Source organism: Hyaena hyaena, unplaced genomic scaffold (genome assembly GCF_003009895.1).
Source record: "Hyaena hyaena isolate Hyena2069 unplaced genomic scaffold, ASM300989v1 scaffold_675, whole genome shotgun sequence".
Taxonomy (NCBI): Eukaryota; Metazoa; Chordata; class Mammalia; order Carnivora; family Hyaenidae; genus Hyaena; species Hyaena hyaena.
The window spans coordinates 80,791-106,931 of NW_024081303.1; the positions used below are offsets into that span (position 1 = coordinate 80,791).

Below are 26,141 nucleotides of genomic sequence, written 5' to 3' on the forward strand. Positions count from 1 at the left end.
TGTCTTATATACCCTTTATTCCTTCTCTTTTTATATAATATGGCGTATGTGTGCCCTTTAAACTCAACTTCAAATGGTTCTTTTAAAAACAGCATCAACCCAATAAATAAAGTTCACCTATTAAGGAGAACAGATGCATTTTTTGAACAAAGAAAAACATCTTATTAAAGCCTCCGTTACCCTGAATTTGAAAAACATATCTGAGGCTCAGGGCCTCCATGGATGAAAAACAAAAGGTCCACAGCAGCTCAGACTACAGTTGGGTCATACTGTCAATACTCATGAGACAAAGTTTTCTGTCATACTGCAGAAGTTACAAAAAGAGTTTTTCCCCCCAGGAAAACCTCTTGAAAGCTGTCACACTCTCCCTTCAGGTAACTTTTCACTTGAGGCCAGTCCATGAGAGCCACAAAATCATAAATCTTAGTGCTGAAAGGACTAAAACCATGTAATTTTCAGACTAGAAAGGTACATCTCCAGTTCACATACAAACTAATTAAAACTACAGAGGTAAAGTAACCTAAAATGACACATTGGTAGAAGAGACCCTAGAATGTAGGGCTCATTCACTTCCTACTAGATCGTATTCTTTAAGGGGTCTTTCTAAACAAAACAAAACAAAAAATCTAGTAACAATTGAATATGTATTATAGTTTTAGAGTTTAATTTATACCTAATTTGATTTCTATTAAATGGTAAATATTTAAAGGCCCTCTCTTCAACTCAGGAAGCAGGAATGTGTATATACAGCAGGGGAGGGGAGGTCCTATAGAGATCAAAAGAATTCTGATATAATCACACATCAGAAAAACTTCATAATAAATCATTCCTTACTTTATCATTACTTCAAGCTAGAAATTATGCCCTTTGGGTATGAACTCCATAGGTATGAGAGATATTTTCTTTACTTGTTCCAAAGAGGGCATAAGGTAGGATATAAAACTAGAGCAATATAGTAAATCACATTAAATAGCAAAAGGAAAATAATCCAGGAGTCAAAATGAATAGATCCAAACAATCTCTCATTTACTACCATTCTAATAAAACTTATACTTCATTTTAAAAATTGTAAGCAAAGCACTAAATTCATGTTATAAATTCAAATCTCACATTTGTATTTAAACTAAAATTATAATATGGTGACTGGGTGGCTCAGTTGGTTAGGCATCAGCGCAGAGCCTGGTTCAGATCCTCTTATCCCCCCTTCTCTGCCTCTCTCTCTCTCTCTCAAAAATAAACTTAAAAATAATAATAAACTAAAATTATATTAACATCTCAAAACTATGAAGACAGGAAAATTTCTTCTCCTTCTTATGATCACCGTATTAGCAAGAATGACTGCTTTAAAACCTGCAAGTAGGATATCATGTGTGATGTGAAAAATAAGTCTAATTAACAAAGTATTGGTATTTATTGATGTATGTTTCTTTCAATTAACAATATTTAAAAATTGAAAGAATTTTAAGAGAAAAGTAAAACTCATACTTTTAAAAGTGAAAAAGCTGAAGTTGAAAATATTTACTTTAAGAGGTAGCAATTTAAAATAATATAATCATCCGTTATGCTGAGCGAAATAAGTCAGGCAGAGAAGGACAAATATCATATGTTTGCACGTATAGGAGGATTAGGAGGAACTTAACGGAGGATCATGGGGGAGAAGAAGGAGGGAAATGGTGGGGGAAAGGGGGAGAGGCAAACCATGAGAGACTCCAGAATGTCGACAAAAACTGAGGACTGNGCACTTGTGGGGATGAGCACTCGGTGTTCTATGGAAACCAACTTGATAATAAACTATTTGTAAATAAAATAAAATAAAAAAATAAAATAAAAATAAAATAAAATAAAATAAAATAATCAAAAGGTCCTTCACACAGTGAAGCAGTTGAACTCTAATTTTGGTCTCAATTTCTTACACTGAGGGTCTCAATTTGTTACTTTATTTCATATCCTTTAGTTTTTCCATTGGTTAAATATAGTATGGCTAATATAACTGTGAAAAATAGTTTTTTATATTTTAAAAAATTTTAAATTTTTTCACAGGTTTAAAATTTTTTAGATGTAAAAACTATAGTATTTTTAAAAATATAAAACACTTTATTTAAAACATAAAAACTATATTTTTCACAGGTATGTTAAGAATCTGTGAGTTTATGCTTATGTTTGAAAATACTATTATGTAAGTCCTAGTCAGCAGCTGGATTCTGGATTTCCTCCATAAACCAGCCTTTGGAATAAATCACACATATAGAATAGGATCAAGTGTAAATTACATGAAAGATTTTGGTTAACAATGAAAAGCAAAGTCATGCTAACTAAAGCTCTTACATTATTTTAAAAACTTATCTAAGACTTGACACACTGTTTTAAAAATACTTCCTATAATTTGTTATAACTATGTTCAAAAAGAGAATTCACATATTAGATTTCTCTCAAATATTATACAAATTAAAAGGTTTTTGGCAAATATTAATTTTATTAAGAAAATTGATATTAAATTTTCATGTTAACAGAACTGTTATTACAAAACTGACAAAATAAAAAATAATTTAGTCAATTTAATAAAGCCTTAAGTAATTGTTCAATATGATTTAAAAAATTAAAATCACCACATGCTAAATACTAAAAATAAAAATATTCCTAATTTATTTTTGCACCTATTGCTAAATAAAAAACCCCCAAAAGTTTCCCTATATGCCCACTATATAACCATCATAACATTATGTAGGATAAGCATAAATTTTTCCCCTGTTTAAATCTAATGATGCAAATAATATTACTTGGTTTTTCACTTTTCAAATTCTTATAGGCTTAATCATAATATTTCATGATTTGTAAAATATGATTAAATCTAAGATTTATTTCAAGGTCTTAAAGTGGCAAAGGTCAATAATAGATGCTTTTAAGCCAACTCTTAACTGATTTTCCTACTCATGACACTATGTCTAAGGAAGCTGGCATGCTCGTTTGAAAAAATAAATAAGAATAAATAAAACATTTAACTCTCTCATTTAATCCTCACAAGAACCCTATAAGGTAGGTATTATTGTTACCCCATTATACAGAGGAGGAATTGAAAGCACAAAGGGGTTAAGGTTACAGAGTTAGTGGTAAAGCTGGCACTAGAACCTATGTAGCCTGGTTCTAGAATCCATATACTTAACCACTATGTCCATTACTGGTACCCACCTAGATCTACTGAATCAAGGATGAAATCATGGTGGATAAAACCCAGGAATTTTCATTTTTAATAAAGGTATCACATTATTTTTATACTATCTAAAGTATGAGAACCACTGACATAACTCTTAGGAATAATTGGCCAGTGATGGTTAGTCTCTTTATAATACACACACAAAAATAAATCCAATCCAGTATTTGAATATCTATAGTGTATAGCTTAAATAAAGGTAGGATAATTCTTTTCTTAAACTGAAATATAGATACTAGGTGGACATATAAGTAAACATGAAGCAAACAGGCAGACAATGCTAATTTCCAGCTTAAAAAAAGTCAATACAAACACTGTCAAAAAGTAGTTGAGGTTGGGGTGCCTGGGAAGCTCCAGTTGGTTAAGCATCTGACTCTTGGTTTCAGCTCAGGTCACGATCTCATGGTTTCATGAGTTCAAATCTGATGGTGTAGTGCCTGTATGGAATTCTCTGTCTCCCTCTCTCTCTGCCCTTCCCCTACTTGCGCCATCTCTGTCTCTCAAAATAAATAAGTAAACTTAAACAAAACTATAGTTCAGGTCAAAACAGGATTTACTTTTTTAATTCATTAGGACTTATCAAAAAATAAACTTTAAAATTTAATTCCTCGACACATTTCTCTCTTAGCACATTTTATTGTCTATTTAAAGATGGACTAGTCCCTTGGCAGGTTTTGCAAAAGGGATCTAATCTCTACCTACCAACAGCTTCATTATTTTCAGTAATAAAACATTTTAGAATAAATACTGTGAAGGAAATCTTCCCAGCTAAACATTTTTAGAAAGTATTTTTATGTTTAATACTAAAAATGGAATATTTAAAGAACTTGGATAAAATTAGTAATTTGCAGAATCTGAGGTGCTCTATGACATATTGCCAGAGCTTCTGGGAAAAAAATAAATTCAATTCTTTATTATAATACTTAGTTTCTTACATGTGGGGAACTTCAAAGAAACAAGTTCTACACAAAGTTATTTTGAAAGGCAAAACTATAGATTTTGTCTGTAACAAAAAAGTTTTCTGGTGACTAATAATGCCTTATCTCCTGTTCTTTATTTGAAGCAAATGACCTTTTTCCTGGGAAACAGCTATCAACCTCATGAGATAAAACCATGGTATTCATATTATAAACTAGGCATTAAGAACCACTATTTTCATAAGCCTATTGCCCATCCTAGCCAAACACACACACACACACTCTCTCTCTCTCTCTCTCTCTCTCGGACACCTTAAGAACCAGAAAGGGGATTATTTTATATATAATATAACATAATATCATATATTATATCATATCATAACATAACATATATTTGTTTGTTTTAAACAGCTCAATTTGGCAAAACATGTACTCTGACCTTAAGTTTCTGCCAGTGGTAAGCAAATAGTAACTGACAAAGCATCACTTGTGCCTTTCAAGCTTTTATGCTCATAACCTGCAGTCAAAAATATATTTTACACTGCATGCCAGTATAATAAACACAAGACCAAAACCAAAGTTTCATGAAATGATATTACCTTACTATATTTGACACACCCATAATTTCTTTTCTATTTTAACTGTTAGTTTATAAAAGGAATGGTGGTCATATAATCCACTAGATTAATTTCATGCCTCACTAATGAATACCATTTGCAATTTTAAAAACACTATGCTATCTATGTCACTTATTACATATAAAAGTCCATCTACTAAGATAAGAATGGAAACAAACATTAACAGCAGGTCAGATCTGCTCTGAGATATATATTCCCAAGATGAACAGTTTAAGGGATTGAGGGGGGAAAAATCAGTGGGAAAAATAACAAAGGCTGCTATGGTATCAAGTGGAAGAATGGTATAGTACTGAATATTATAATACTGAATACTAGGTACAAGCAATGGTTAAAATGGCATCTAACTAAAACAGTAAATATACATTTTTCACTTAATATTCTGTAACCAAGGTTACTTTATATAAAAAGATTGTGTAGAAATGTTTGAAATTCATTCTAAGAAAGTCATTAAAAATATCTATCCTAGGGGTGCCTAAGGGGTTCAGTTGGTTAAAAGTCCGACTCTTGATTTCTGCTCAGGTCATGATCTTCTAGTTTTGAGCCCTGAATTCAGGTTTGAGCCCTGAATCACGCTCTGCTCTGACAGTGTGGAGCCTGCTTGGAATTCTCTCCCTCTGTCTCTCTCTCAAAAAAAACCAAACAAACATTAAAAATATGTATATTCTATCCTAAAATACTGAAAGAAAATTCCTATTTTCTTTCACTGTTATTTAAATTATATTTTTACCAATTAGTAACTTCCATAAAAACACTTCCAAAAATAAGATTTTTACTGAAAGACAGATGTGTCTACATTTCTGGATGTATGTAACTGTTAAACTCACATTACATAATGCCAATATTTTCATAGGTATTGTTCCTTTGTTTTCTTCTTAACTTGAGACTGACAGAAATTCATTTTAACATCATTTTTATTTTTTGCCAATAAGTATTATTATTAAAACTGGACTGGACATGGTAATACAAATATGTTTTAAAAGAAGAGTCATCTGAAGAAAACACATCTTTTATAAGATCAAAACTAAAAGTATTATTTAGAGTGATATTCTCTGCTTATTCTAGTACCAGCTACAAATGAAAAACTCTTCACATAATAATATGGCAGTAAATATACTTTTTTCTTTTTGCAGAAATGTGTAGAGGCCATTCAATTAAAGGTTAGTTAATATTCTCTCTGAAGTTCATATATAGTTAAAAGATTTGTTTTTTAAGTTAATAAGTCTACTATTTCCACAGTGCCCAAATAAATGAAAATAAATTGCTTATTTACAGATTGTTTACAAATTATGATTTGTTCTTGGAACACTCTCATGTACATATTTGCTGTCATATATAAACATTTATATTTACAATATATAATACATATTCCATTAAACTACTTCTACAAAGCAGTATAACATAAGAAAAAATGGAGATTTTTGACTATCAAGAGGCAAAAATAGAGGTAAAAGGTTTTGAAATACTAAATTAAATCTTAGCCATCCATACCTTGCACTTAAAGGGAAAAAAGTCATAGCTGGAAACAGTTCATTTAAAGTATGTGTGTTACAGTGGAATTCAGTCAATCTCTTGAGGAACAATATAAAGACTAAAATAAAAAATTAAACCAAAAAATGTTGAGACGAAACTGAAATAATTACCTGAAATTCTGGTACAGTGGGTGACTTTGTAACAGTTTTCCTCTTCTTTGTGATTGCTTTTTTAGATATGGATTTTTTTCCTTTCAAGATTAAAAGAGAAAAGCTTCATAATACTGTTTATAGAACTTCATTAACAAAAACCAAATTACATAGAACCTTGAAAGTTAAAATATAACTAACAGATGGCTTCTAGTAGTCAAATAAAAGTGATGAATCAAAACAAGTCCTAGTAAAAGCAAACATTAAACTATAACTACCTGTAACTGATATATTAACAAATGCTGTTTTCTTTACACATGAATTAAACTATCAAAATCTCTGATGAATTTCACAGTATTAGAATTTACTGTAATAAGATTTGGCAAAAAAAAAAAAAAGTCACATTACCACAGCTCAGTTAAAAATCTAATTCACAACTTAAGATGAGGTTACATAAGACAAAAAAAATCTTACCTTTTAACAAAGACTTTCATAGTCAGGAACTTGCATAAAACTATACTCTGAAGACTATGGTCTTAAACCAAGCTAATGTGAAAATTCTTTCAACAATTTAGGACACAAGGTTTTTCTATCCCTTTATCTCTTTATCACCTAATCGGCTGCCTTATAATCACTTTTAAAATAAGGTAAAAATCTCCCTTTAAAAAGTACATCTAGTCCTTTATGCAATTGGAAATTATGAAAAAGAAATCCAACTCATAGCACAGACTGAAGTGTATCTATATCTACTATATTTAACATGACAAGAGAGATACATACATGTGTATAACCTCTATTTTTAGAAGGAACATGTTAAAGTGTTTTGTCTATATTTGCATTTAGCAAAATTAGTTAATAAACTGGTTGTTAATTATTCAACAAATAAGAGATATAGAGCACTGCACAATTTATGGAAATAACAAAGAATTATAAAATGGAAATCCTGTCCTCCAGGAGCTGAAAATCTAGATATAAGGAAATAAAAATTAATCAGAAACACTTAAAAGTTAATTTTAATTCACAATCATTTGTAGGTTAAAATCAGCTTAAAAGTTATTATTTTTTTCCGAAGGGAAATTGAATACACAAAGTAATTCTGCTTAACATAATCCTACTGTTCCTTTCTAAACATTTTCCTATATAGATATGATCTGCTTCCATGCAACCAGTTCATTTGATTGCAACATTTTATTCAACTTGTAGGCACAATTCTAATTTACAATATAATTATATTTTCTTCTATATTTCTTTATAACCATATCACAGAACTGTCTATTTCTAACTTTTGACTCAGTAAAATGCATGTATACTATACTTAAACTATTACAAATTTTGAGTTGACATTCACTGTTCTGTCCTAATAAGTATCAACCTGCCGTGATTTGACATTTGCTTTCAACTAAAATAACTTAACACATATTTCTTATCACTATTATTTGTTTCTATGCTTACACAGAATCTATACGAGAACTAAACTTCCATAAAAATAGGCAAGTACGTGGTCTGCTTAACCAATATTCAGGAACAAGTGATTAAACTCTTGGTATCTTTATAATACAGCTAGAATAACTGATTTCTAAGTGGATTCAATAGGTACCTCTCAAGGGGACTCATGAATTTGGACACAAGAATGCCTTTCCTCTATAAACTACCATTTTTTAAAGTTCATAGTAAAAGATTTAATGGCATCACTAATTCTGGGAAAGCTATAAAAAACAATTTGAAGGAAACATAATCCTTCCTTATCCCTCCTGCCCCCATCACTGCTCTAATTATCTTTTTAAAAACCATTTGAAAATAAATAAAAATCATTTGGTTCTGTCTTCATTTATAAGCATATAACGGAGGCCACCCTTGATATGCCCAATAATTTTATATTGCTGCCATGTAAGCACTAAACTCAGGTACTAAATTCTCAAGTTCACTCTAGCAGCCACTCTTATTTTAATGGATTAAGCAGCTGAAGTGGTTACTGTGTATTTCCTTTCACCATGTGATTAGGATACTTAAATGTGATTAAGTAAATGGAAGTAGTATTCTGTTGTGGTTTTAAGCTTGAGTTTTGGAACTAAACTACCTGGGTTTGAATACCAGTTCTAACCACCTACTAGCTACAAATTGCTTTATTTACTTGTGTAGTTTACCTATAAAACAAAGATGATATTACATACTTTCTTATTGAGAATTAAAGGAATTACAACTTGTAAAAAAACCTTACTGTTAGGCACATGGTTAAGTGATCAATGTTAGTTGTTATCAACTCCCTTAACTAAGTAAGCCATTACATGGGTCAAAACAAAATACTATCTTTTAACCTTCTTCAAATTCTTTTATTATTCTTTCATTTTAGTTCTTGCTCATGTCCTCTGTGCTACCACTCTATTTCCTACAGTATTTATCATACAGTATTGTAATGGTCCATTTATGTTTCTCATCCTTACTAGACTGAATTACTGATGACAGAAATAACATTATTTGTTTTTATTTACAGTATTTTTCATATAGGAAATTATGAGAAATGATCCTTAAATAGAAGAATCCTACTTTTCATCAGAAATTTCACCAGCCTGGAGAGAGGAAAAGGGAGACAGGTAACTGTTTATAATTCTTAGGGTATGAGTCAATTTTTAAATAAAGAAAACACTGACAATAACTTTAGATAATTTACACAATTTACTGAAGAGTCTCACAACATGACCTAGGAGTGGTAGTAAGAACACTAACTTTTGTTGAGAACCTACTGTATGTCAGACACTTAGCAAGATAATTTATATAAATTATCTCAGTTAATTCTCAAAACAACCCTTCAAGGTAGGCAATACCTCATTTTAATGTGGGATAACTGAAAATCAAAGATGAAATTACTCAAGTGTTTCACTGTAAACAAGTACCACAGTCAGGGATTCTAACTCCAAAGTCCATGTTCTTTCCATTATATAATTCTAACTTTTGAAAATAATAGTTCCCATTTACTGATTCCTACCACATGCCAGGAACCATGTTAAGTACTATGTATTCGCTATTCCAATTAATACTTGTAATGATTACAACAAGGTATTACCTCATTTTTCACAGATAAAAAACCAAGCTATCAACAGGTAAATTGATGGAGGACTTATAGCTAATATGCACTGGACATATATTTGCACTAGATCTGCCTCACTTCAAAGCTGTGCTCTTTTTATGATAAAATACTGTATTCTTTCAAATCTTCTACAGAGATGTAATTTGCTTCTGACTGGTGTGAGCATTCCTTTTGATTAAGATTATAAGACTCACATATCACTATTAATATCTTCAGTCTATAGCCTCATAAAAATTTGAATACAAATTTTCTTGCATTCTTCAGTAAAAACTGGCTCTTCCTTTTTATACTACTTTTAAAATGTAGCACAGGATACTACAAAACCACACAGGCTTTATTTGGTAATCTGTTTTTGTTCCAGGGCAAAATATATATAGGGCAAGTTACATACTTTCCCCCGGTGGGCTTCTGTTCTTCTACCACTCAATCATATTCCAAGTCTTTACTCTCACTGCCCTAAGTCACCTCATCCCATAAAACAGAATATAATTCTCAGATCTAGGACTGTGCTAAAGTCAGAAGTCAATTTAAAACATATACAGAATTTCAACACAACTCTTGGGCCTAAAACATAGACATGAGCAATAAATGAGTGTCAACTTGTACCTGGAAAATAGAGAAGAAAAACAACATGGCCTAGTATTCAAGAGTGGCCTAAGGAAGCTTTTCAAAGCTATGCTGAGAACAGCTGTAGTAAAGGAAGCCCAACTTGAGAGAAAAACAATGTAACTAAAAATATATTTTATATTATAACTTAGGCACAAAACTCTAGTCTTCCAGAACATGGAGATATACCTCTTAACTAGAAAATCGAAGGTGATTATTATCCCCAATCCAACTCCTCTTTCCTGTCTCTTATTCATTTTTACCCTTCTCCTGCCTTACCTGCCTGTCTTCATTCTTTGGCTCCTTGAACTATTCAGACTTTTATTTCAAAGCCCTCCTATATTTGGCCTTCCTATGTTAAAATTTATCCTGGGGCACCTAGGTGGCTCAGTTGGTTAGGCGTCAGACTTCGGCTCAGGTCATGATCTCACAGTTCCTGGGTTTGAACCACATGGGGCTCTGTGCAGACAGCTCAGAGCCTGGAGCCTGCTTCGGATTCTGTGTCTCCTCTCTTTCTCTGCACCTCCCCCACCCGTGCTCACTCACACGCACTCTCTCAAAAATAAATGAACATTAAAAAAAAATTATCCTAACACATTCACTACTTTCTAAGTACTTTCATTTTAGTAATCATAACAAATGAATGGCTACTAAGACATTACTCACTGTTAAAAACAAAAGGGCAAGGGCATTTGTATTATTAAATAGAAATCTGGGAAGCGCCTGGAATCCAAAGTCACAGAACTGGAATCTAAATTTGACTTTTTCTTTACTAAATGTTCATGTCTTAAGCAAATAATCTATACAACTTTCTGGAGGGTTGTAGCTCTAAGTAAGCAATTTTACCTTAACACAACAGCTGATTTTCTTTCTATTCTTCTTGCCTATAAGCAAATTTCTCATTATACTGGTAACTTTTTTACCACTATCATATAATTCAGTAACTGCTAAACAATGATTTCTTTTTTCTCCTTAGCTTAAAATACTCAATCATCTGTCAAATTCTGCTACTTTATTGTAACATCTTTCTTGAAACATTATTTTCTTCTGTCAATACAGTCATATAGTCAATCATTCTCTGTCTGGATTTAGAAATTTCTTCATCTTAAACTTACCTTCAACTCCTTCATGAAAACCCTGCCAGTTTCTTTTTATAACTCTTCAATGGTCCTAACTCCTGCAAGATCCCTTTCCTAAGCCTGCCACTTAATAGCTATGTGACCTTGGACAAGTTAGTAAACACCTCTGTGCCTCAGTTTTTTAAACCTATAAAATCTATATAATGGAGAATAATAATAGCATTTAATGGAGTTTTATAAAAATTAAATGAGTAAATATATATAAAGGCTTAGAATGGTGCTTGGCATACAGTTAGCATTTATGAGTATTAGCTTTTAGAGGAGAATGAGTATATGGCATAATATAAAGGAAAAAATATTCTATCCATCCTTTCACTCTATCTTGGCATCTTGAGTTGATCCTCTAAAAATTTCCCCATACAGACACACATAGTTAGGTTCTATAGTGTTTTCAAGAAAAACAACAACAAAAAAACCCTGTAAAACTTTTTCACAATAATGGGTCTGGATGTGATCAAATATTGTATACTACACTGCTTTTTCAGTTATTCCCTATAAAGGAGCTTATTGCTTTTTACTTATTATCTCTTATTTTAAGCTCATTTCCTTGCATTGGACACCTAATGCAATTAGTTAAAAAACAGCACCACCTGTCCAGAAAGAGATCACCCATAACTGGCATAGTCTCATCATTCAAATAGCTTCTAAAACCTCAACTTTTCAACTGTTTCCTTATTTTTTCTTGGTGTACTTTTCAGTGACACCAGCTTAATTATACCCTCATGCTTTTGTTCACATTACTAACCAATGTCCATCTATCTAATCCCCATTATTCTTCAAAGTCCTTTATCCTCTGCAAAACCTTCCAAGATAACTAGCAAACACTGACTGATTTACCCTCCACTTGACCTTTTACTCTCTTTATTATATACTTAATTATTAAAATGAATTGTTTACCACCTTGAGCTTCAGTTTATTCACTTATAAAAGAATAATACCACTTATTTATTTTAATCAGTTTAGAGGATCTAACACAAAACAATTTTGTTGAAAATAATGAACATGTGAGAAGAGGGAAAAAACTTCCAAACCAAATTGGCTGAAATGAATAACCTAAGACACCATAAGCTTTTTGTAACAATTAATGCATCTTTAATAATTTTTGCCAGTTTTTTCAGGTTTTATAAAAAGTCCTCTGATTTTTAAAATCTATTTTATTTCAGCCAACTCTACTCCATAAAATCTGTAATAGAATACTATTGAAAACAACCAAAATGTCCAATAAGGAGGCTGGTTAAATAGCTGCAAAATACACATAACAGAATCCTATACAGTCATTAAAATCATGGTGCAAAAATCTACTTATCACACAGAAGTTCATGGCACACTGATATGTGGGAAAAAACAGATTGTAAAATGGTATGTATAGTACCAGTGCTATTCAAAAATATCTAAGTCTTGAAAAGGATATAAAAGATACATTTTAAGGGGCTAATCTTATTTATAGCTGAGTAAACCATATTATGTGTGTTCATTTCTGTATCCAATAGAATCCTACACAACGTGTTGGTCACTATGCTAACCTTCTGTCCCCAAGAATGGGAGACAATCATCAAAATAATCTAGAAAGAAATAAATGCAACCACTATAAATAAAATTTGTAAGTATTATAAAGGAGAAGTATCTGATGCTATAAGCATGCACAATAGGGGGCATTTCAATGTTTTTCTCTTCTATAATGTTTCTAAGAGTAAGGAAGAGGCTTAAATAACTAAAAATAAATTTAATTAAAAAGCAGAAAGGAAACTCCATTTCTAAAATTAGATAAAAATGCTTAAAAGTTGAAGAACTGTCCCACAGTGCTCTAAAAATATAAAATCATTCTCAACCAATTTGTCTTTGCAGCTTCTACTAAAAATTAGATAAGTCTTTCAAAAATTAAAGCCTGTAGTAATCAACATAAAATGGACCACATTAGCCACATGTACAATTTATCCTAAGTGAAGGCTCATGGATGACACACTTTATCCCAATACATATTCTACAGAATGCTATTACTTGAAAAAAAAATTCCATGTTCAAGTAAACTTAAAAAATACTAGGTTAAACAAAACTAAACAGTTTTCTTTTCTTTTTTAACAGTTTTTTTTTTTTAATGTTTTATTTATTTCTAGGAGAGAGAGAGAGAGACAGCGTGAGCAGGGGAGGGTCAGAGAGAGAAGGAGTCACAGACTGAAACAGGCTCCAGGCTCTGAGCTGGCAGTCAGCACAGAGCCCGACGCGGGGCCCGAACCCACGAACCGCGAGATCATGACCTAAGCGAAAGTCGGACGCTTAACCGACTAAGCCACCCAGGCGCCCCAACAGTTTTCTTTTCTGGAAGACTTCCCAGGGGAAGACTTCCCAGAGTCCTTAAAGGCCCACAATCACTTTTCCACAATTCTGAAGTTCAAAATGTTCTCAAAACTAACCTTTTAAAGTTAATTTATATGGTTGAAAAACCTGACATGAACTGTTCTGAGGTTCTTTATAGTTTTCATCTCATTTAATCTATTTACACATTGTTCTGTAAAAACTATGTGTGTGATTACAGGAGCTACCCCAAACTCAACTGGGGATGTTATTTAATAAACATATATATCATAATATCCTACAATCTGATAATTTCTGAATTTCAACATATCTGATACAGAAGTGTTGTAAAATGCATTATGGACCTGTACTAATGCACAATGTGAATCTATAAGAAGAGCATTTCCACATTTTCCAAACATGGAGCTCACTTTTAAAAATAGTGAAAGAGAAAACACTGGATTCGAGTATGCCCAAAACTCTTGTCAGGAAGACAAGAGTACTGAAGAATGATATAAAACAAATGTTGTTGTTGTTGTTGTTGTTGCTATTATAATAACATTTTATGGGGGTGCCTCGGTGGCTCAGTCGGTTAAGTGTCCTACTCTTGGTCACAGTCTCATGGTTTGTGAGTTTGAGCCCTACATGGGGCTCCATGCTGACAGCACAGAGCTTGCTTGGGATTCTCTCTCTCCCTCTCTCTATCCCTTCCCTGCTCACTCTGTCTCCCTCTCAAAATAAATAACTTAATTTAATTTAAAAAATTTTTAAAAAAGGGGGCGCCTGGGTGACTTAATTGGTTTTGGCCCAGGTCAGGATCTCACAGTTAGTGAGTTCTAGCCCCACACTGGGCTCCACACTGACAGCACAGAGACTGCTTGGGATTTTCTCTCCCTCTCTCTGCCCCAGCCCTGCTCATTCTCTCTGTCCCTCTCTCTCAAGATAAATAAATAAACTTAATTTAAAAAAAAAAAACTTTAGGGGCGCCTAGGTGGCTCAGTTGGTTAAGCGTCTTTCTTCAGCTCAGGTCATGATCTCAGTTTGTGGGTTCGAGCCCTGCATTGGGCTCTGTGCTGGCAGCTAGCTCAGAGCCTGGAGCCTGTTTCAGAATCTGTCCCTCTCCCTCTGACCCTCCCCTGCTCACGCTGTCTCTCTCTCTCTCTCTCAGAAATAAATAAAACATTTAAAAATAATTTAAAATATTTTAAAATACCATTTTAGGGGCGCCTGGGTGGCTTAGTCGGTTAAGCGTCCGACTTTCGCTTGGGTCATGATCTCGCGGTTCGTGGGTTCGAGCCCCGCGTCTGTGCTGACTGCCAGCTCAGAGCCTGGAGCCTATTTCAGAGTCTATATCTCCCTCTCTCTCTGACCCTCCCCTGCTCATGCTGTCTCTCTCTCTATCTCTCCTAGAAATAAAAAAAAAAGTTAAAAAAAACCAAACCATTTTATGCACCACTTTAAAACAGAAAGGAGTTTCGCACCTGATTAAAAAAGAGTGGGCATATGCTTACCCAGAACTATCAATGGAGAGAGAAACTGTATTTTCTCTCCATATCCAAGTATTTTTGTTACTGAAGACTAACTTTCCAAAATTTGCTCTGAAGATAAAATTAGTATGTAGACAAGTGTATAGGCAAGTGCATTACTTTCTTCCCTGTAAGCTGTCTCTACCCACCTAAACATGCTCAGAGATGGTACATTAAGTACTTGCTGAATTTTCTTTTTTTTTTTTTTATTCACTTGCACAACTGGATATGAAACTCCCACAAATTTTCTCTCTGATCTACAAATATTCTTACTGCCATTTAAAAAATGTACCAACACTTGAATCACTTACAATATAAATTCCTTTTAATCTAATCCTTAGCAGTTAATATTTTTACTCTGCTATTGTTATAGTCTGTATAGGAGCTCTATCAGTATCTACCCCCATAAGTCATAATTACCTTTGAACACATGAATAAACACTTAATAAAAGGTTTTAGGTGACAATGGTATTAATAAAACAGTATTACATACTTTAACATTGGAAAAATATTTCCAACTTAAACTATTAGTTAATATTTTTGAGAGGAAAATTTGCCATATCAATCAAACTAAATTTATATAGCTAGTGGATTATTACAAAATTAAAAAGCTTTATTTCTGAAAGTTACTTCAAAAAATTATAGTTTTTCATCACCTGGGCCAATGTAGTGGTTCAACTTGGCAATTATCAGTTCAACAATTAAGCCTGTTCTTAACAGTAAATTTTATGCTTCCTTATCAATGACATATTACATACACATTTTAAAATATACTTAATTGTATTTATTTAAATAACAGCAACTATATCAACTAAACAAACTTCACTCCCTAATTTACCAACTCGTCATCAAATTACTGTCAAATCCTAATTATCTGTTACTGAGAGAAGACATAAAAAATGGAAATCCACAAATAATGACAATAAACCACAACTCATTATAGTAAACAATTCAAGTTTTTCCTAACCAGGCAAATTTTATAATAAATGGAGTTCATCATCTGCTTTTATCTCACCTATCTTCTTGACAAACAAGACATGGAAACTGATTGAAAGACAAACAACAGGAAAAGCAAAAACACCTGAGTAATGAAAAGATAGTGCAACCAATCACTGAAGACTTTATTTATACAACTTTTTGTTATTCTTTAAATAGACTTGCAACAAATACATGGGATATTCAAATTTGATGTAAGACAAATGTGCAAATCCTCTTACAAATATGCTTCATGTCCTATTAGTTGATGCAGTGTTTTTCCTTGTATTTCATAACATTTTATGAAAATATATACTGAAAACAGAGTGCTAAAAAATATATGATGTGGGAAAAAACTGACACCTAGACTTGCCGTGGTTTAAGTTGCTATGTACTTTATATAGTACTGGGAATGATATCTCCTGATATCAGTGCTTTTTTCATTGTTGTACCACTCTTAGCCTGAGGGGAAAACATTCTCAAAAATGATGGGGAGCATTCCTTATGGAGAATTTGGTCCAGAGAAATGTAAAAACATTACATCCAAAGATCTTCAACTGAAAATTAAAATATACCGTGCCAGTATTTTTTCTGTGAGTATATAAAACCTCTTTTGCTCTGGGTTTTAATCAGTAGAAGAATATAAAACTTGATCCCTTAAACACAGACACACAGACACACAGACACACACACACACACACACACACACACACTTTTTATTCTGTTAATCTGTGCCTTCCATGATGCTTAATTGGAAGAACATGAAGTATGCTTAAATGTAATTCTCAACCATTTGTGTTAGCTTACCAGATTTGTGCTTCTTGTGTTTTGCTTTCTTTTTGATGATCAATAACTTATTCTGGATCTCAGGTTTGTAAGATTTGAATGCAAGAGAATGAAGACTTTCACGCTTTCTCTGTAAGTTTTCATTTAAAACATCTTTCAATTTCTTTTTTTTCTTTTTCTTCTTTTTTGCCCTCATTTTAGTTAGTTTGATTCTTTTGTGACTCTGTAGAGACTGCTCTAATAGAATGTCTCTTACAACTTTGTGGCAGTTAATTTCTGGATGATCACTGTGACTTCCATTTACGTGCATTTGGCAAGATTTTAGAGCATTTTCTTTTAATGGACTGGGCTCAGGCTTTACTCTGGAAGCTTCACCATATTTTTCTTGATTTTCTATAAACCTTATTTCACCTGGACTAAGAGGCTCTCCAAAGCCAGTAACTTCCCCTGGACTCCCTGGTTCCTCTAAATTTTCTTTATAACAATCATTTTTTTTAATTTCACAGGGCCTGCAAATTCTAATTTCACAGCTGGATTTCACTTCCATTTCAACAGAGATGTCATGATTATCCAGGTTCATTTTAGTAGACCCCCAACTTGTATCAAAATTAGTTTCCTGCTCTTTCCTGAAGGCAGAGGAGAGGCCTATACTACACCTATGTTCTCCATTACTTGTACTAACATAGTCACACTTCAATTTCTCCAGTTTGATCCGAGGTACTCTTTGTATTTTGATAGGTGGAACTGGAAATTCTGGGGCCTGAAAAGGTCTCTGTTTATAAATCCGTACATCTGCACCACAGAACTGTGGAAAATGCACATAAGCATTCTCCAAATAATCATAACCCAGGATAACCTCCCTGCATTCATGAATAGGTTGTCCAAGTACAGCATCTTGAACTTCTTTTTGTGTTTCATACACAAAGTCACAAAGACCCTTAAGTAACCATACTTTTTGGTAAAAAGGTAGTTCATGAAAAGGTTTTTCTTCCAATGGATTAACTTCTCCAAGAACTTTAAAAAACTGAGGACATAACCCAAGCTTTTCAGCACAGTTATCAGGATTTTCAGTCTGTCCTACAGCAGTATACCACTGCTGTACTTTCTGTCTCAGTGCTGCTTCCCAGGTCCTATAAGGCAAAGTAGGTCTTCGATGTAAGGTAGGTCTGCGATGAGGAGGACTTAATAGAGAAGTCATTATTTTAGAAAGAAAAGCATTACACTGAGGCATTAGAAGACAACGTTCCAATTCATAAAAGACTATTTCTGGCAAATTTAGAATTTGTTGTGCTAAACAAAGAAAATGACCAATAGCTGGAATTTCCCACATAGTCTCCATACAAGTTGGAGCTGCTTGAGCTAGGAGTTTTCTTTCCCATTCTTCCATTTCCTTTTGACTAGCTTCTTCTGCTTCTTTTCTTTCCTGCTCCCGAAGCCTAAAGAAAGTTTAACAGTTATACTATTATTAAAATAGAAAGTACCATAAAATACTAAATATTTGGTGTCATATTAATCTTTAATCAATAAGGCAAATGGCTACAAAGTGTTCCATTATATGTACCATTATTTTTCTTCAGATGATGAAATAAACATATAACTTGAACCTGAGTCTTCTCACTGACATTTCTGCCACCTAAAGTAAAAGTTTCCACTTAAAACACGTAACAATTTCAAAGTAAATGAAAAAAATTTAAACATGTGTACTAAACAAAAGCACAGTGTAGTGCTTTCTAAAAGTAATACCATGTCATATAAGAGCTATAAAGACATTTACATCCTTTGACATGGTAATTATATTCCTAGAAAGTGTTTCTTTGTGTTAACTGGACAGTTAGTGTTAACTTTTAAGCACATAAAAAATTACAAAGAGGGGCGCCTGGGTGGCTTAGTCGGTTAAGCGTTCGACTTTCGCTTGGGTCATGATCTCGTGGTTCGTGGGTTTGAGCCCCGCGTCGGGCTGTGTGCTGATTGTCAGCTCAGAGCCTGGAGCCTTTTTCAGAGTCTGTGACTCCCTTTCTCTCTGACCCTCCCCTGCTCACGCTCTCTCTCTCTCTCCTAGAAATAAATAAAACATTAAAAAAAAATTATAAAGAGGGTGTATTACACAACTGGGAAATAAGCTGGCTGTTATTAAATAGCCTTAAAAACTAAAATTATAGGATGAGGATGGCACAGGAGTACAGAGACCCTAGGTTTACCTCATTCCTTGAACAGAGGTAGATAAATATCAAATCATTCTCAACATTTAAGAAATTGATCAGAGGGCTGAGAGAATAAAACTTTGCATCTACAAGAAAAATGACCATCTGGTGGAGTTTTGAAACCCAGCCACATGGCTGAGATAAAATACAAGAGTACTATGTCGGCTGGCAGGCAAACAGTCAGACTCAGGGGAAGGCAGGGATCTGACAGAAACTGGGAACACAAGAGAGGTAATTCTTTGCTCTTCTACAAGGACTTCTTGAGGAGTGGTGGGGCGAACTCTTTGCTCCCACGAGGAGAGAGCTGGCAACACTACTTTCTTGATCTCCCCCCATCAGCACTGACCAAATTCAATGAGGTAAACAGCCTCCTCCAGTGGAGACCAAAGCTGCTTACACCAAGCTCCACCCTACTGTGCCCTGCAGGAGTATCTCCACTGGGGCCAGACCACCTGAAAATCAGCACAGCATGTCTCACTCCAGGAAGACCAATGCATCCCCTTGTGCACAGAGCTTACTGACAGAGTGCCTCAAAGCTTCAGCTTTAGGAGAAATAAGATCTAGCTTCATTTTTTTTTTTTTTTTTTGATCTTGCATCTTTTACAAGCAGACCCAACCACACCTACACACCTAGATAAAAACCTACCACACAGTGGACAATGTCCAAACACCCCCTACTGTAAGCAAGGCGACACTCTACAGAGGATTGACCTGAGGGTAGGAACAACCAAAATACAACAACAAACTGCATACAGGATACCCCTTTTGTTGGTCTCTTTTTAATATAGCCATTACTCTCAGGAGCAGGAATAGAATAGGCTTTCCTAATAATCACACACAAAAAACCAGTGACCTACAGAAAATGACAAGACAGAGGAATTCATTCCAAAAGAAAGAACAGGAAAAAGTCATGAGCAGGGATTCAGTCAATACATACATAAGATGTCTGAATAGTAATTTAAAACGATTTAAGGACACTAACTAGCTGGGCTTGAAAAAAGCATAGAAGATACCAGAGAATCCCTTACTGCAGAGATAAAATAACTAAAATCTACTCAGGCTAAAATTAAAAATACTATAACTAAGATGCAATCCTGACTGGATGACATGACAATAAGGATGTATGAAGCAGAGGAATGAATCAGTGATATAGAATATAGAATTATAGAGAACAATGAAGCTAAAAATAAGAGGGAAACAACGGTACTGGACCTCAATGGTAGACTTAGGGAACTCAGCAACTCCTTAAAGCATAGTAACATTTGTATCATAGGAGTCCCAGAAGAAGAGAGGGAAAAAGAAAAGACTTATTTGAATGAATTAGAGCTGCAAACTTCCTTCATATGGGGAAGGACAATACACATCAAAAGCCAAGAAGCACAAGACCTCCCATTAAATTCAGTAAAAAACAAAAACAAAAACAAAAAACCCACAGCCATCTGCAGGACCAAAATATATAGAAAATACACATAAGACCAAAATACACAGACAAAATACATAGACAAAGAAAGAATCCTGAAAGCAGCAAGGGAAAAAAAGGTCTTAACCTACAAGAGAAGACAGACCAGATTCATAGATCTATCCACAGAAACTTAGTAGGCTAAAGAGACTTGCAGGATATATTCAATGCTGAATGTGAAAAATATCCAGCCAAGAATACTTTATCTAGCAAGGCTGTCATTCAGAACAGAAGGAGAGAGAAAGGTTATCCCAGACAAACAAATATATGAGGGCGTTTGTGACCACTAAACCAGACCTCAAGAAAAATTAAAGGGGACTCTTTGGGAGGAAAAAAGACCAAAAGCAACAAAGATCGAAAGGACCAGAGATCAGTATCAGAAACAGCAACTACAGGTAACACAATGGCATTAAATTCATACCTTTCAGTAACCACTCTGCATGTAAATAAACTAAATGCTCCATTCAAAAGACATGGGATATTAGAAAAGATTAAAAAAAAAACAAAACATGACCTATCACTATGCTGTCTACAAGAGACTCATTTTAGACCTAAAGACACGTGCCAACTGAAAATGAGGGGATGAAGAGCCAGCTAATGGACATCAAAAGAAAGCTGGACTAGCCATACTTACTTATATCAACAAACTACATTTTAAATCAAAGACTGTAACAAGAGATGAAAAAGGCTGCTATATCATAAAAAAGGTGTCTATCCATCAAGAAGATCTAACAATTGTAAAATTTATGCCCTCAACTTGGAAGAACCAAATATATATATATATATATATATATATATAATTGATATATATATATCAATTAATTACAAACATAAAGAAACTCGGTGTTCTCAGTGTTGATAACACTGCAATAGTAGGGGACTTTAACATCCCAGTATCCCAGTTAGAGCAACAGACAGACCATCTAAGCAAAAAAATCAACAAGGACATAACAGCTTTCAATGACACACTGGCCCAGATGGACTTAACACATGTATTAAGCATTTCTCCTAAAGCAGCATAACAGACATTCTTTTTGATGCCACATGGAACACCCTCCAGAACAGATCAAATATTGGGTCACAAATGAGCCCTCAACAGGTATAAAAAGATCGAGATCATATCATACATATTTTCAGATCACAACACTGAAATTTGAAGTCAACCACCAGAAAAAATTTGGAAAGCCTTCAAATACATGGAGATGAAAGAACATCCTACTAAAGAATGATTGGTAAACCAGGAAATTAGAGAAGAAATTTAAAAAGTACATGGAAACATGGGGTGCCTAGGTGGCTCTAGTTGGTTGAGTATCCGACTTCAGCTCAGGTCATGATCTCACAGTTCGTGGGTTTGAGCTCAGTGTTGGGCTCTGTGCTGACAGCTCAGAGCCTGAAGAGCGTGCTTCAGATTCTGGGTCTCCCTTGCTTTCTGCCCTCCCCTGCTCACCCTCTCTCTCTCAAAAATGGATAAATGTTAAATATATATATGTGTATACATATATATACACACACATATATATATATATATATTTTAAGTACATGGAAGCAAATGAAAATGAAAATGTGGTGGTCTAAAACATTTGGGATGCAGCAAAGGCAGTTTGGGATGCAGCAAAGGCAGTCCAAAGAGGATAGCATATGGCAATACAGGCCTACTTCAAGAAACAAGAAAGATCTTAATCTAAGCTTTCACCTATAGGAATTAGAAAAAGGAAAAAGCCCAATGTTATTAGAAGGAAATAAAGATTAGAGTGAAAATGATATGGAAGCTAAAAGTAAACAATAGGAAAGATCAATGAAACCAGGAGCTAATTCTTTAAACAAAACTGATAAACTTTAGTAAGATTTATCAGGAAAAAAAAAAGCAGATTCAAATAAGTAAAATCAGAAATGAAAGAGAAGTAGCAACTGACATCACAGAGCTCTAAGAATTATAAGAGAATACTATGAAAAATTATATGTCAATAAATTGGACAACCTAAACAAAATAGATAAATTCCCAGAAACAATCTTCCAAAACTGAATCAGGAAGAAATAGAAATTCTGCACAGACTGATTACAAGTAATAAAATTGAATCAGTTATTAAAAAATTCCCAAGAAACAGATGTCTAAGATCAGGTGGCTTCACAGAAGAATTCTACCAAACATTTAAAGAGAGTTAATACCCATTCTTTTCAAACTTTTCCAATAAATAGAAGAGAAAGGAAAACTTCAAAATTTATTCTATCAGGTCATCATTATGCTGATACCAAAACCGAAGACACTACAAAGAAAGAAAACTACAGGCCAATATCCCCGATGAACACAGGTGGAAAAATCTCAACAAAGTATTAGGAAACCAAATTCATGACACATTAAAAGATCATTCACCATGAACAAGTGGGATTTATTTCAGGGAGGCAAGGAGATGGTTTAATATTCACAAATCAATCAACATGATACATCATATTAACAAGAAGAATAAAAACCATATGATTCTCTTGATAGATGCACAAAAAGCATTAAACAAAATATAACATCCATTCCTGATTAAAAAAAATAAAAGAACTCTCAATAAAGTGGGTCTAGAGGGAACATCCCTCAACATAATAAAGGCCATATAAAAAAACCCTACAACTAACATCATAATGGTGAAGAAACTGAAAGCTTTTCCTTAACATCAAGAACAAGGCAAGAATGTTCACTCTCCCCATTTTTACTCAATAGTACTAGAAGTCCAAACCACAGCAATCAGACAAGGGAAAAAAACCCAAAAACCTAAAAGGCACCCAAATTGGTAAGAAAGAAGTAAAACTTTTACTATTTGCAGATGACATAATACTACATACAGGAAAAAAAAAAAAAACCCAAAGACTCCATCAGAAAACTATTACAATAAGTGAATTCAATAAAGTTTCAAGATATGAAATTAACATACATATGTATTGCATTTCTTTACACTAATAGCAAAGTGTCAAAAAGAAATTAAATAATCCTACTGACAACTGCACCAAAAAAAGAAACCTAGAAATAAATGTATCCAAGGAAGTGAAAGACCTTTGCTCTAAAAAGTATAAAACATTGATAAAAGAAAGTGAAGACAACACAAGTGGAAAGACTTACCATGCTCATGGACTGCAATAATTAATATTGTTAAAATATTCATACTGCTCAAAGCAATCTACAGATTCAATATAAGACCATTAGAAAATCAAAAGTATTTTTCACAGAACTAAAACAAATAATCCTAAAATTTTTTTGGGAGCCCCAAACGGCCCCAACAGCCAAAGCAATCTTGAGAAAGAAAAACAAAGCTGGAGGAATAATGCTCCATAATTTCATACTATACTATAAAGCTATAGTTATCAAAACAATATGACATTGGCACAAAAACAGACACACAGATCAAGGGAACAAGGTAAGACAGCCCAGAAATAAACCCACACTTACATGGTCAGTTAATCTGTAACAAAGGAGGGAAGAGTATGCAATGGGGAAAAGATAATTCTTTCAATAATGGTGTTGATGGGAATGTAAATTGATACAACTACTGTGGAAAACAGCATGGAGGCTATATGAGCAACTTTATGACAAATAACAATTTCAATAAATCAGTCAAGTTTTTTGAAAAACACAAATTAACAAAATTGACAGAAAAAGAATGAAAACCTATATAATGTCTATCTATTAAAGAAACATAATTAGGGGCGCCTGGGTGGCTTAGTCGGTTGAGCATCCGACTTCCGCTTAGGTCATGATCTCGCGGTTCGTGGGTTCGAGCCCCGCATCGGGCTCTGTGCTGACTGCCAGCTCAGAACCTGGAGCCTGTTTCAGAGTCTGTGTCTCCCTCTCTCTCTGACCCTCCTCTGTTCACGCTGTCTCTCAATATCTCTCCTAGAAATAAATAAAACATTAAAAAAATTAAAAAATAAATAAAAAAAAATAAAGAAACATAATTAAAAATTTTCCCCACATAGAAAAATTGGGGTCCTAAAGCCTTCACTACAAGATTTCATCTCAAAACTTTTAGTGAATGCAATATTAGAAAAAAAATATAAAAGAGACATGTTAAAGAAGTAAAAGAGGGAATTAAAATAAGTAACAAATTATCAGAGAATTTCAAAGAACCATCTTTCGGATTTGGATTTCCTTTATGTAAATTTAAAAACAAACTAAAGAAACTTAGAGAAATAGGGGCGCCTGGGTGGTTCAGTCGGTTGTGTGTTCAACTTCGGCCAGGTCATGATCTCCCAGTCAATGAATCTGAGCCCCGCATTGGGCTCTGTGCTGACAGCTCGGAGCCTGGAGACTGTTTCAGGTTTTGTGTCTCCCTCTCTCTGCTCCTCCTCAACTTGTGCTCTGTCTCTCAAAAATGAATAAGTGTTAAAAAAAATTTTAAATAAACTCTTAGAAATAAAAAAATTATAAACACAAAAATAAAATATTCAGTGGATAAGTTAAATAGTTGATTGTACACAGGAAAAGGCAGAGCTGAAGAAATTTCAAAGAATTCAGTGCAAAAAGACAAAGTATAAAATGTATGGAAGAGATATAAAGACCAATGAAGGACAGATTACAATCTAACAACCAACCAAATGGAGCTTCAAAAAGTAAAAACAGAGAAGAGGGGTAGGAGGATGGTGATGATGGCAATATTTGAAGACATAACGAACGGCTAAGTATTTCCCAGAACTGCTAAAGGACACAAATCTTCAACTCAGGAAGCCCAAGAAAATAAATTAAGAAAGCCACACTTGGGCACATCATAATAAAACAATAAAATATCAAAGACAAAAAGAAAATTTTAAAAGCAGAGAAGAAAAAAAGATTATATACACAGAAATTAAAAGGGTTTAAAGGTATATTAATAACAACAAAATAAATCAGAAACAGTATCACTCATGAATGAGGATAAATTAATGCTTCCAACTGAACAACAAAAAACATAACTGATTCTAACTAAAGTAAAAACTTTTAAAGTGTCTTCTGCTTCCACCCTAAATCAAATAACAAGGAATCAGATTTACTCTCCCACCTGAACCAACCAAAAAAATCCTGCCAAAATAGATAACAGAATGGTTTATAGGAACCTAAGTATCAAGCAAAGGACAGTGATCCTCTAAGAAATGGGAAACAGACAAGGTGAGCCCAACAACTGTGGCAGTTTATTGCCTGCCAAGATTTTCCAGGCCATGTGGCAGGGAGAGGAAACCTGGACAAGAGTCCAGATATACAAAGGCAGCTAGAGTCTGCAGGGTATAATACCAAAGAGGAGAGAGCTGAATGAAGTGAGAACATCATAGATGTTCAGAGGGTCCCCTTTGAATATACAGAGTACTAATTAGTGCATGCATGTTAGATAACAAGCCAAGGCTAGGTAAGGGAAAAAACATCCAAAATATTTGAAAACAATATCTATTCCTACCAGCCACACTAGAAGAACTCACAAATCATGGGATATCGAATAGAATATTTGGTAGTAGAGAGTAATTAGCCCTAAACTGACCATTGCTCTGGACCCAAGTAACAAATCCTAAAAGATCCAAATGATCAAACTGTTTCCAAGTAATTTAATTGCATTCCAGAAAAAAGCCTACGAAGATTTACAAGAGTAAAATATAGGAACAAAAACATCTACCATCCTCCAAGACAAAACAATGTTTGGCACCTAAACCAAAACCAACAGGCATACAATAAAGCTGAAACACAT

At 33.8% G+C, this 26,141-nt stretch overlaps 1 protein-coding gene and 1 long non-coding RNA gene across 3 annotated transcripts in view; one reads left to right on the top strand and one right to left on the bottom strand.

Annotated features, from left to right (window-relative positions):
* Window positions 1–26,141, bottom strand: part of KIAA2026 (KIAA2026 ortholog) — a 106,414-nt gene that overhangs the window by 45,659 nt on the left and 34,614 nt on the right. For both annotated transcript variants that reach the window (XM_039217121.1, XM_039217120.1), the window contains exons 3-4: window positions 16,813–18,227; window positions 6,404–6,483 (exon numbers count right to left, since the gene is read on the bottom strand). In XM_039217121.1, the coding sequence (XP_039073052.1) occupies window positions 6,404–6,483; window positions 16,813–18,227 (1,495 nt within the window). The remainder of the gene's footprint in view (window positions 1–6,403; window positions 6,484–16,812; window positions 18,228–26,141) is intronic.
* On the top strand, window positions 16,540–17,353 carry LOC120220125. Its single transcript, XR_005525472.1, has 3 exons — window positions 16,540–16,598; window positions 16,876–16,923; window positions 17,298–17,353. It is a non-coding gene; the product is annotated as an uncharacterized LOC120220125 (long non-coding RNA).